Genomic DNA, 13838 nt, shown 5'->3' on the forward strand with positions numbered 1-13838 from the left:
GACGCGAGTCCCTTGGCATTGTTCGCGCGACGCGTCTTTACAACAGCCGAAGCGACTTGCGATATGCGAGGGGATACTTAATAAGTTTATTCACTCCGCACCTTGAACTAATACTTTATTTCAATCGTACCTTAATAATGAGGCACCACATAAAAATATAGTTATGAAAATATTATAGTTGTCAACGATTGTAATGACATATTTGAAGAGGACAGACGCATGTGTACTGTGTACTACGAAATGATCACGATTTTATGATTAATTAGGTAACGCCTTCGTAATAGTGAGCGATTACATTTGTTTATTATGAGATCGGCTTGACTAAGTCCCCGGCACTGTCAATGTTCTGCAATAATAGGGATCCACAAGAACCCATATAATTTATGTTATTCTAGTCTTAAAATCAAACCATTAAGAGTATAAGTGACGTAACAAACAATTAACTTTTTAAATAAAGCTGTCTTTTATGAATCCGTTGTCATATATATCTGGATCTCTGTTGAAATTTCAACACGATTCTAAGTGGCTTCATTTAACATTCTTGTAACTTTATTTCGTTTACTTTTTATTTTAAAACGAAATGTAAGCAATGACAGCTGCTATTGTGAACGATAATAAGCCCGCGTTGTTTTTTAATGCGACACTAAAACGCAATCGACTGTCAAATATATTTTTATTACAACAAGATGTGGTTAACTTGGATCGATGTGGAACAAATGTTTTTTTTAACAAACTTCTACTATTATAACACTGCTAGCAAACTGATGAACGATTAAAGAGTTTTTATAACGTAAATATTATTTATGTGAAATTGAAAAGCGGTCATTGTTGAATATGTTATTCCGTTTGTAAAAAGAACTATAGATTATATTATATACCTACACTAATGCACAATAAAAAAAAGAAAATGGCGCGCAAAAATAATAACATTTTCTTCTAAAATTGAAAGTTGCATGAAAAACAATGTTACTGTTTCTATTTGTAAATTGTTTTTTTTTTAAACAAACCTTAGAGGTCTGGCATTTGACCAAAACATTGCACGGTTCTTGGCTGCAATAATTTTAAATTGAAACTATTTTTCATAACTTTATTTAATGAAACTTATTTAGTTTATTACAAATGTTTGTTACAACGATTTTTTCATCTCTTTTCTTTATTCATCTTCATTCGACAAAATAAGTGTACTGTTTTTTTTTTTCGAATAAGTAATTGAAGCTAAAATTTTAAAGAGTTTATCTGCTTCAGTTTGTCTTCTCGGTTATTTGACTTTAAAATTAATATCCTTTTTTTTGTACACAATTCGAGGGTTGCTTAAACGTTATGTAGCTATAAATTCCACCAGCAATTTCCTTTCTGGGTGAACATTCCTATTGCAAAGCTAATTTATGTACGTGTTCACGGTCCAATTGGTGTTAAGTGGTTACCGGAGCCCTAAAAGCACCATAACATAAATGCCGCTACCTTGAATCATGCAGTCTCAATTGTATTATGTAATCACTATTCCATACTTCGAACTAATGACCTCTTCGCGGCAGAAATAGCCAGGTTTGTGGTACCTACTCGTGTGGGCTCAAAGTACACCTACCTACCTTCAAGCCTCTCAACTCTATATTCCAAATATAGAACTAATTTGTGTGCAGTAAAAGCGAAAATATTTTGAAAACGAATTGACATAAAGTTAGCTTTTAAATTATTGTTTACCAATTAATACATTTGCATGTGAGTTCCTTACAAGCTGCAATAGTACATGTGTGCATGCCACGAAGAACATTGGCATTTAGATCGCACAGCGCCTGCGCAATTTTCTTTTTTTTTTCATTTACTAATGAAGCAGAATGCTGTACTAATACATCAAGCCGTTTGTTTGACTATGGTTTGACTTATTCTATAATGGCGGACAATTATTGACGCGCGCTTTCAAAATAATACTTCTTCGCATGAAATTATATATAAAAAAAAATTGATATACTGTTTTTTTCTGTTATTGAATCAAAATAAGAATTGTATATTTACAAAACAATGTGTTGTTTATTTTCAACTAGCTGACTGTTGTTGTGAAATGTTTCTGAAAAGTCGCTGTATTAAATTGGTCCAGACTCTGCGAATACCCAAGCAATGCTACCAACAATACATTGTATGTTTAATCTATGATATTTAATATGTGCTGTGTTATGCTGTATTTTTGGTATTTGCATATATATTTTTCAATAAAACAATATGTCTACTCTTTGATTGACTGGTAGAGAATGTCATAGGGATTAAGTCCGCTACTGTACTCTTGTGCATTATGTTAGATAAATAAAATAGTGCGAGTTGTTTAATCGTCTTTGTGCCGGTTCTCCATAGGTACATTTAAGTAACCGTTATAGAATTGTCGTTAGACAGATAAGTTAAAAGTACAATTACAAGACTATCAATAAATTTGTGAGGCGGTTGAGGCCGCGCCGGGTGCTAGGCAGGTGTGTGAAGACGGGCGTACAGTCGCGTACAAAAAAATTTATACAAACATTAATTTTAATTATTCAAACCTTGAATATTACGCGCTATGAATGGATTTTATTTTATTTACGTATAAACGAATTATATGTTTTTGGTTTTTTTTTCGTAATTTTGTCGCCGTCTGTACAAATGTGTGCGGTAGTTGGACGATGTTAGTGCATCAGAGATATGGTTAGTTATGAGCCAACACATTTATATGTGTCGGTTGATACAAACGACAATGTTTGGGAGTTGAGATACCCTAAATTTGTAGTGTAATAGTCACCGTTCGACTATAATTTTTATTACAGTAATTTGAGTTGGCGCGCTAAGTTTTGTTTACTAGCAGATAGTCCGCTTGCCTACTGCGTAGTAGAATAAAAAAATAATTATGTTTTAAAGGGTCATATGAATATGAAATTTCTGGGCGAAAGAGGAGTCTTAATTATTTATGTGTATAATTTTATATATTCTCGCGTTTTGTAGATAAATTAATATGTTTGCGACCTCTGACGCGATTTAGTTAATGTATGAATAGAACACATGGCTTGTTACTAAGATGGAACGGAACATTTTTTTTTGTTCACGAAATAAGCGATATTCGCACATCTGCTGTTCCCAGGTCTTCGACATCCAATAGTTCACGTTTTATCTTGTCATTAACTCGCTGTTTCAGGTTTACGTGTGAAGCTAGTGTGCTGCGATTAATCTCGATTTAGAACTTAGCCGATGAGCTCCCAGAAGACTGAGTAATGGAAGTCTGCCGCGACCATTACCGGCCTTTCACAGAAATAAATCGAAATGGAGTGAAGCTGATCTGCGGTGTTGGTTGACAGCGCGAGATGGATTGTTGTCAACATTAGTGCGGAGCCTAGAGTTTGCGCGCTGAAACTACATACCGAAATTACAACACTAGTTACAGGAGCGCGACTTGAACCAACCACGCTCGAATTAAGAGCACATTTCAAACAACAGCTTCTGAGTAATCTCAATTCGATCGTACCCAACGAGTACACGACGTAAAATCATGACAATCGATTCCGAACTCAGAAATAGCACGACTCAAGGTCTATAATTATATGAAGCAGTGTTCGCGCCGGATTACGGCTTATTCGTGCTGCCGCGGCAATTAGGAAGTCATTCATTAGGGTCCCTAAGTTTCGCAGACGTGGGGGTGCCGACGCACTCTGACGTCACGCTACTCTTTCGCGTTCGTTATGATGATCGAGAACGATTTGTTGTCGGCCGCGAGTTCACTAACAATAAGTAGCCTTGTACAAGAATGCAGGGCTGCTAGCATAGGGCCCTATACAAACAGTGGGTCGGGAGAGCTTCCTTCTTACTGAGGCGATGGCGCCACGCTGAGCGAAAAGGACGGGAAACGAACCTAAAATAAATCTTCAAACTGTCGTAGTAGGAACGACTGGTACGGCCGAAGATCTCATTTCGAGGCGCGATAAGGACGCAAGATGCGGTTAGCGGCGTCCCAGAATGCATCTGTCAAGTTACACAAAAAACGGAGCACTGGAATTTCGGGACGTCTCCGCGTCGACGGGACACATGCCCGTTTATTTTTTCCGAGCGGAGTAGTTTCATTCAAAAATTGTCAACGGATAGGAGATTTGTGTAATCTTGTTAAAGTAATAGCGGCCGGCCCACAGTTAACAACCAATTTAGCGATTGTTCAAAACTAATGGTCCCATTTTTGACATTTATTGATATTTTGTTTGGTCTGTGCATGGGCTTAAGGAGCATAAGTGTTTTTTAAGTAACTATCAAATATGACACGATAATTTTGTATGTATTCATTGAAAACTAAAAATGTAAAAAGGGAGTGAAGTCGTGAGAAATCACATTATTCAATAAATAGTTTCGGTTTCAGTTTCCGGTCAGTGCAATAGAGCAATGCATTGATCGTTTCGCACACGTCTACCAGGCGCGCAGCAATATGCAGGAGCCGAAGCCTTGACCCTGACTGCGGTGGCGTCGACCGGAACGTACGCCGAGCTACATTGCGAATCTGACTCGACTATTCACCGCCTGTTCGTTTCTTCGATCCTAGTACATTCTGTTCGCGCAGTATTATTTTTTTGTAGAAACGATTAACAACTACTCAAAAAACGTGTCGATGAGTATTCGGTTTAATAAAAAACGAAAACAATCTATTACTTGTCCAACATTCCCACAGTATTCCAAACAAAACGTAGCTCGATTTTTTTAACGTCCATAATAGAAGTGGAAACGGTTCGGTAACATTAAAATCGAGAGTTATTGTCCTGTGAGATTACAAGTATGAAGTGTTGAGGAGCGAGGCCGGTGGAGGGGTTGGAAGTCATTGATGCGAACCGGTCCGACTCGTCACAGAACCGGCTCTCTATGACGGGGATGAATAACTTACCCAAAGGCCCCGGGAACACTGACGCTTTGGACATTGTTAGCGCGCCGACCGTTTTTGATGTACAACTTACCAATTACAATTACCGAATTCTCGGGGCCATTAGAACCCTACCGACGAAGCACGAGTCGACATGCCCAATAAAGCGTCTATCGACAAAGTCATAGCCGCGTTATTGAAATTGGTGTAACAAATAAATTACATAACGAATTTGTTACTTTGAGGTTCACGGTCGTGGCTCGAAGTGAGCTCTCTATGAGCACGGCGGACTCGTCTTGTCTCGAATATTTATATAAAAACCAGTTACAGCTGATACAACGAACGGACGACGTGTGGGAATATAGGGCAATCAGAGGCACCCTCTATTGTAATTGCCTGTAAATGTACTTATTAATAATAAGTAAGTGACCGTTTTTAGAGTCTTATGAGTCCGCAAGGGTAGGTTCGATTACCCTGCCTACTTCTGCCGCGAAACAGTAATGCGTTTCAGGGTTAGAGCAGCCATTCTACTATAACACCGAGACAATCAGAGACACTCTCTATTGTAATTGCCTGTAAATATAATTATTAATATGTAAGTGACCGGTTTTAGAGTCTTATGAGTCCGCACGGGTAGGTTCGACCCTGTCTACTTCTGCCGCGAAACAGTAATGCGTTTCAAGGTTAGAGCAGCCATTGTGCTTTAAAACTAAGACTTATAACTCATGTTTCCAGGTAAATGGCATTTACGTCGTTGATGTCTACGGGCTCCCGTAATCACTTAGCACTGAGTGAGCCAAAGCTTTTTTATTTACAAACATAACTAGAAGACTGTACAGATTTTTGTGCAAATTCTCTCATTACCTCTATGCTCAAAAAGAATAGTGTTCGCTAACTATACGAAGCACTGATTTCTTGATGCTACTCGCGGGCCCCCTGTCTTCTGTTGATAGAATGCCAACAACGGCACTAACTTTAATCACAATCTGATGAAAGGTCCAGGAATGCAGGTAACAAACAAACATACAAACGTTTTGTTTAGAAGACAATTCCCCGGTGTGGTCGTATTTAAATATATGTACAAACATCCTCATATTCACGTTATCTACTTATAGATAATTGACGAGCATACGGGCCACCCGATGTTGAACTGTCACAGCCGCTCATGAACTTGCAATTCCTGATACACAGGCAATACACTCAGACATCGAATATCCAAAAGCAATAGCCCATACTGACCCATACCGGGAATTGAACCAGTAGTATAGTAGTCATAAGACCGAAGTGATTCTACTTCGCGATTTTATGTATTGCACAAGTCAGTGGTACAAAGGCACCGACAGGAGACGCAGATCGACTTCGGTTATCGGCAGTCGACACGAGTCTACGGCCGGACGTGACGTCACTGCACTAACGTGAACTCAAGAATTTTAAACAACCTCCTTTTGGTGTTATAGCATCTCGGGTCTGCGATGAACACAATAGACGAAGGAGTCTTCGAAGCGTGCACGCCGACATCTCTCTACTAATAATAAATACAAGCGTGAAAATTTTTATGTGCAGATATGTGTTACTTAATCACACAAGAATATCTGAGCGATTTGAGTAAAATTTCACACAGCGATAATTTTTAATCTGGATTAATACATAGAAAACTTTTATCGTTTAAAAATAATAATAATTATATTAATAAAAATATCTAAGTATATAAACGAAAATCAAATTTATCTTTTGTGTTTGTTTGTCCTCTATTCGTTTCTGAACCATTTATCCAATTGTAAAGAAACTTTGTACAGTTGTTCGCATCCAATGTTCAAGAGATCGAAGTTTATCACAAAAGTCATACCGGAGAGTAGTAAATGCAATAGTATATAAAACATATGCATATTATGTTAATTCCCGAAATTCACCATCATGACCTACTGACATATAGATAGATCGCTTTCATTAAACTACTGCTACTGTTCGTAACTCTATCCCAATTGAATAAAGCTCAAAATATAAAAACAATTTATTTGACAAGCAATATTCAAACACGTATTATTAAGCATTCAGATCATATGGAGCGCGAATAGAAAAAGGTCGTATCAGACTTCGACTGGAATCAACAATGCTATTGCTAAATATTCATCCGTGGAAATCTATTTTAGTATTCTTTTGTTTGTTAGCTAAAGGTTTACATTATAAATAAATCGTGTACAGATTCTGGGTTGCTTCGGGTGAAAACGTGCCGAATGGTCTTGCCAATTTACTAAAAACTTAGACTCGCTTCGATTCTTTTTATCCTAGTATAAGTTAAATAGAACGTTTTTAGGTACGTATCTATATATTAATACGTGAAACAAAAACTTTGTAGCTCTTTTTACGAAAACTGCGCCGACGGAGGAGTATGAAATTTCCCACACTTATAGAGAATATAGAGGAGTGCAGAATGCTCATTTTTTTTTTAATTATCCATAAAAAATACATTACACACACTACCATGTATTTGACACACACACGCATGCATACTATTTGTTTATTGTCAAACTTTTCTTATTGGTTAAAGTCTGTGATCAAATTGTGAATAGATTAATTAAAATAATATACAAACTTATAATTTCAATTAATTATAGTCGAATTTCGACTACAGGGAGACCACTAGTACATATTATTAAGAAACTGTCGTAATTTTAAACTTGTTCTTTGACGTATTGGAATCCTATACTTTTCTATTTATAGCTTTAAACAGTCACAGGTTCCGATTTCGTGGGTAGGTAGTAGGCAGCAGAGCAGATGTTTCTTGTTGGGTGGTGTCATTCACGTTACGATATCTATTGGCTCCAGAAATCTCTTAGCTCTAAGTAAACAGTTTCACTATCTACCTATCAACAGCAAAAAGTATTAATTGATCATTAAAATACAAACCGTTTTCTTTTTTTTTATGTTCGTCTCAAGGGTAAATAGCGCCATCAAAAGACAGCACGGCAAATCGCCGTTTGAATGGAACAGAATACCCAACTATGAAACGCAGATATAAAATAAACTAAAAAAACTTGAATAGAGCCTGAACTTAAAGGTAAAGCTTTTATTAAGTTCAAAATAATGGAGCTTCAAAGATGCATGGCAAAAGGGAATATTTCTCAACTGAATAAGCACGTATTGAGTTACTGGCCGGCAAAAAATTGGCGGGTTCCAATCTGGATCCACAGACGCATAAAAAAATAAATACTGGCTGTATGTCCGCAAAGGTACATTTAAAGAAAGAAAAGTTTTAAAATGAAAAAAAAAACTACTTATGACAGTTGGCCGATTCTTTTTAATGTGTACACAAATGTATAGTAAAGGATATTGAAATTAGAGAGCCTAAAAATTAAACACGAAATCTATTGTATAAGTAATATACACGTATTGTGAATTACAATGAATGACTTTCGAATAAGCCAAAATTTAGCGACCTACTTCAACGATTCATTCTTTAACAGTTACGTATTCAGTATACACGAAACAAATTTAACTTATGTAGCTTTTTTTTCCTACCTTATGCTGTTAGCCTTGAGAGGCTATTTCAGCTTCACCCTAACGTGTGTTGGTGAGCTCACGGGGCTCAAACCGGAGTGTTACTAACACTGGTCCTATTTTTTTATTTTTTTATTGCTAGATGGTTGGACGAGCTCACAGCCCACCTGGTGTTAAGTGGTTACTGGAGCCAATAGACATCCACAACGTAAGTGCGCCACCCACCTTGAGACACAAGTTCTAAGGTCTCAGTAAAGTTACAACGGCTGTCCCACCCTTCAAACCGAAACGCATTACTGCTTCACGGCAGAAATAGGCAGGGCGTTGGTACCCACCCGCGCGGACTCACAAGAGGTCCTACTACCAGTAATTACGCAAATTATAATTTTGCGGGTTTCATTTTTATTACACGATGTTATTACTTTACCGTGGAAGTCAATCGTGAACATTTGTTGAGACGTACTCAATTTTTTCATTAGAAAAATTGGTACCAGCCTGAGATTCGAACACCGGTGCATCGCTCAACACGAATGCACCGAACGTCTTATCCGTTAGACCAGGACGACTTCTCCTAGCAAGAGCAGTGCTTCGCAGAATCTACCTCCGCATCGGAAACACGATCCACTGAGAAGATCCAGTGAGAAACTCAGTGGGCTGTGTCTATGGGTTTATGTAGCTTTTATTGAACTGTATTCTGAAAATGTATTTAGTGATGCACAATGAACTTTCGCTCCATTCAGACTAATTGTATCAAACCATTATAAACAGATTGAATTAGTTATATATTGAATTAGTTTCACTTAATTAGAAATTGTTGTAAGTTAGGTATACTTTCATGATGAATTGAAAAATATAATATATTTTGTAAGACAGCAGATTCGGGGACTGTCATATAGGACCGATGTTCAAAGTTACATATGGTTAATTGAAGCATCAAAACAGATTATACTAATAAATGTTTTGCGGCAGAAATAAGAAAGAATTAATTACTAATTACCACTTGTGTGCCTACTTCTGCCGCGAAACAGTCATACTTTGCGTACGTCGAAGATAGCAAGTTAAAATCTACCTCCGAAGTACCTATAATAATAAAAAGTATTCAAAAAAAAAAACGACGCGCCAACTCTAACATCCCATTATAATACCTCAATATAGTTGAACCTTCTGTATTATTTTTATTGCGGTCTATTTTTATTTTTATTGTTTTTGATCAACACACGCTCACGGCCTCACTTTAATCAGATACCGGAGTCCGAAGAACGCTGGTTGAATATCCGCTACCCACATCAACACGAGATCGAAGTTAAATTTCATTGTTATGAATGTTCTAGAAGCCGTAACTTCATTTCACAAAACGCCCTATCACCATTACAAAAGTATTACATCATTTTAAGGGCCAATTTGAATTTTCACTCGATTTTAAGCATTCAGCATGACTACGAATAATATCACGTGGATATTGACGTCCTTATCCTTGTGTCGCTGCCTCACCGACCACCAGCAATAGCAAACTTTCAAATGTATTGAACGATTTCTTATGAGTTTTCTTACTGTATATGTATGTACGTGTAAGTTTTAATAATCTGTTCTATTACATATCTTTATCATTGTTTATATAATTCCATTTTATTATATATTTTTATTTATTTATTGCTTAGATGGGTGGGCGAGCTCGCAGCCCACCTAGTGTTAAGTGGTTACTGGAGCCCATAGACATCTACAACGTAAATGCCCCACCCACCTTGAGATATAAGTTCTAAAGTCTCAAGTATAGTTACAACGACTGCCCCACCCTTCAAAACGCATTACTGCTTCACGGTAGAAATAGGCAGGGCGGTGGTACCTACCCGCGCAGACTCACAAAAGAGGACCTACCAAACTCCTCCACAAGAGGTCCTTACTTGGTATAAATTTTAAAGTTCTAGAAAATTCATAAGATATTTTACATTAATACCTTCTATTTTCTCGTAAACATGTCAGTGCCAAAACTGTATCAAAAAGATTGAGCATTTTGTTTTGTTTTTTACCTTAGTTTTGCGGATAAACATTTCGTGAATACTAAAATGAATATGTATGAGCGTTCAAATTTTAATATTACGAGGACTAATAAGGATTAAAGAAATCGCGTTCTTATTGAGATTTTTAATTAAAATAAAGGATAATTGAGCGATAAAATGTTTGATTGGCGTCGTTTGTGACTTTATTGTGATAACTGTATCAAATTTATTTATTTATTTATAACTTCATATACTAGAAAGTATAAAGGCGGACTTAATGCCATAGGCATTCTCTAACAGTCTACCTTAGGGGAGTGCAGAGATGAAGCTTGGTAGGTGTAGTGTGAAGGTGATATTACTTAAACATATGTGTTAAGTTACATTATTTATATTACTGAACGCTTCAGTCTGTGAATCTAGTGGTTCGTTAATATGACGTTTTAGGCGATAGTTTTAAGCTCATCCGTCATTAAAACAATAAACCTTTGACCAGGAGATCCGGATCCAATTCCCGACCGGAGTCAGTCTTTTATTTAATCGACTCTGGAGACACGTAACACAGGAGAAAATTCTAGCCTGAAGTCGTTGAGTGTAACGTTTATTAGGTAATACAGTGACATTTATTCTAGCGATACAATACGTCCTACCAGAAGTAATGAGTTATGGAGTTTTTTTTTTATTACTTAGACGGATGTAGGAGCTCACAGCCCACCTGGTGTTAAGTGGTTACTGGAGCCCATAGACATCCACAACGTAAATGCGCCACCCACCTTGAGATATAAGTTCTAAGGTCTCAAATATAGTTACAACAGCTGCCCCACCCTTCAAACCGAAACGCATTACTGCTTCACGGCAGAAATAGGCAGGGTGGTGGTACCTACCCGTGCGGACTCACAAGAGGTCCTACCACCAGTAAGATACTCAATTAAAATTACTTTTACGGTTCAATCTCGCTTTTGTTATTTTCTTACTACTGACGTTTGGAATACTTTACATTTTGTGTATTGTGCTAACTACCGTCTCCATGTCTATCTTAAGTTCAGTGATCCCGTACGCACATTCCTTAATTTCCAAAACGGTCTATTTAAATACATATCATCTATTCAATACGTACAAGTCTGTATGTTTGTTTGTTGTGTTATTAACAAAGTTCGAATGAATCGTCACATAAATTTTGGTTTTACATATTATCTTACTTTCTGTTATATAGTTATATTTGAGTTTTTTGTTAGATTCCACTTGAAAGGTAATAAACAAATACTGTCTCGTTGTGATTGTTAATCCTAAATAAAATAGTAAAACATAACTAATGTATATACGTTAAAAATCCACTTCAAATACATTTATATTTATTCTTAATTTAATGTGAATATATGAGACAATATATTCTGGTTCTGTAAGAGTTTGAAAACACGATTTAAATAGTTTCTGCGGTACGCTTCACGCCTGCCCGTTACAAATATTTCGTTTCTACCTGCATTTCTTATTCGCCACGAGATCCCGAGATTTTAAACCTAAGTATCCATAATAGATCCCCGTCGCAGAACCGACACACTTTTGAGAAATTAGTCGGTGATATCTGTCTGCCGCGAAGTCGCTTTGTCGGTGTTTTTTTGCCCTTGTCCTTTAGAAAAAATCATCCCTAAGGTAAGGTTTTTTCCCCCGAGTCCCGTACCTTTTAATTAGGATGCTTTTTGAAAAGAACCTTTTGTGGCGGGAAATTAGAAATTTTGTAAAATGCGAAGGTAATCTGATTTTGATTATAGTTTCGTATGTTTTGGGAGATTTTAACGAATTTTGTTGGGTTTCGAATTGCCTTTTTTTTTAGGGATAAGAAAATAATGGGACGATAAAAATCGTTAAGGTGATTAGATGTGAATCAGAATAGGTTTTTTTGATTAATTCAAGATTTAATTATTAAAGTATTTGAGTAAAATTGTATTTTATTATTAAGAGGTAGATAATATTCGAGAATAATGCGAAATTTCGGCACGAACAAATATAATGCGATCGAAGGTGAATATAAAAAAAATTACGACTTAGTTGAGAAAACTCAATGATAAAAGGACGCCACCTACGTGTTTACTTAACAAGTTCAGATGTTTAAAACACAACATCGAGGGGTCGTGACCTGTCTACTGAATACTTGGGGCTTTAGCAAAAATATGGATTCGTGCAAAGTACAGATATTGATGTGTCTACGAGTCTACGGCGGTATCTACAGAGGTACTACGCGCCACTACGGCGGGCCACACGCCGCTGCCCGCTGAATGTCGAGGGTAAACAAACAAAAACAACGCGCGGTAGACGCGACTGCGGCCAGCATTAGTCGCCGGTTCTGGATCTGATCGAACATAACCTAAAACCGGCGTGGCACGTGCGCCCTTACATAAGGGTGGCGCTGCTAACGTCCGACCTCTCAGCTGTTCGAGGGCTCGCGTACCTTGTCGTCCGACGATCTCGGCGACGTGCTCGGAGGATGGCACCGGCACGCACTCCGTCATGTTCTGCGACTTCTTGGTCCGGTCGTCCGGAGGAGGCGCGAACCCGAGCGGGCTCCCCAGCGGGTTGCTCGCCGGCAAGTTGTCGCCCAGGCTCAGCATGCTCAGCTCCAGAGCCAGCTTGAACGCGCGCTGGTCTTCCACCAGCCCGCCTCCGCCGCCTAATTCGCCGAAGAGGCTCGTCGGCATTTCCACTTGGGAAGCTATTTTGTCGATTAAGGAGAGGTTTCCCTCTCGGTCACTGGTACTGAATAAAAAAATAATAGACGGGGTGTGTTCGATCGTTTTAAGGTGCGCGTTTGTTCATGTAGGGCGCGTGTGTTCGCGTCGCAGCGCGCTGAGGAACTGAGTCGCCGGCCGGCGGGCGCAGGCGCTGTGCGTGGTCGCGGCGCGGGGCGCGGGGCGCGGGGCGATGCACCCGGCTGGGATGCGGCCCGCAGCTTCCGCCCGCCCTGCGCCACCATCACACAACTACCACCTAATTATTTCGGGCTCACGTTTTACGGCAGAGCTCGCTCGCCGGTGATAACACTAAAAACATGATTTATTGATAAACAAACACATTCAAGTACTATAAGCTCAGATAACTAATTCACGTCTAACTCGCCACTGTTTCTCATGTACAGTACTTTACTGTCTTACACAGCATTAGATTCGCTTAGTCGTTGCTTAAATTATAATAAAATATAATCAATTAAATTGGACAATGTTAAAATTAGTAATTCTGACAATAGTAGGTATTACAAAAAAGCCGTGCCACCAACAATTATTATATTTAAAAAAAGCTTATTTTAAAATACTAACAAATCTAGCGTACGTTATAAAAGGTTACACTACACAGGCCTCACTAAAGTTTCGTGTATGTACGTTAAGGAGTTCACCATCGCTGCGTGAACCGAACGTAATCACCATTATAAAACAAAAGCCGACGTGTTACCGCGAACACAGAGTCGTGCCCCGCGTCAATCAATTATCACCTAATTAAAACAA

The 13838-nt window shown here is 38.2% G+C and overlaps 1 protein-coding gene across 1 annotated transcript in view; it reads right to left on the reverse strand.

Moving 5' to 3' along the window:
• Window positions 1–13321, reverse strand: part of LOC114240324 (RNA-binding protein MEX3B) — an 80335-nt gene extending 67014 nt beyond the window's left edge. The window contains exon 1 of the mRNA XM_028170828.2: window positions 12791–13321. Within this exon, the coding sequence (XP_028026629.1) occupies window positions 12791–13037 (247 nt within the window). The 5' untranslated portion in view covers window positions 13038–13321. The remainder of the gene's footprint in view (window positions 1–12790) is intronic.
• Between the last annotated feature and the right edge of the window lie 517 nt (window positions 13322–13838).

The sequence above is a fragment of the Bombyx mandarina genome, chromosome 21 (assembly GCF_030267445.1).
Source record: "Bombyx mandarina strain Sakado chromosome 21, ASM3026744v2".
Classification (NCBI taxonomy): Eukaryota; Metazoa; Arthropoda; class Insecta; order Lepidoptera; family Bombycidae; genus Bombyx; species Bombyx mandarina.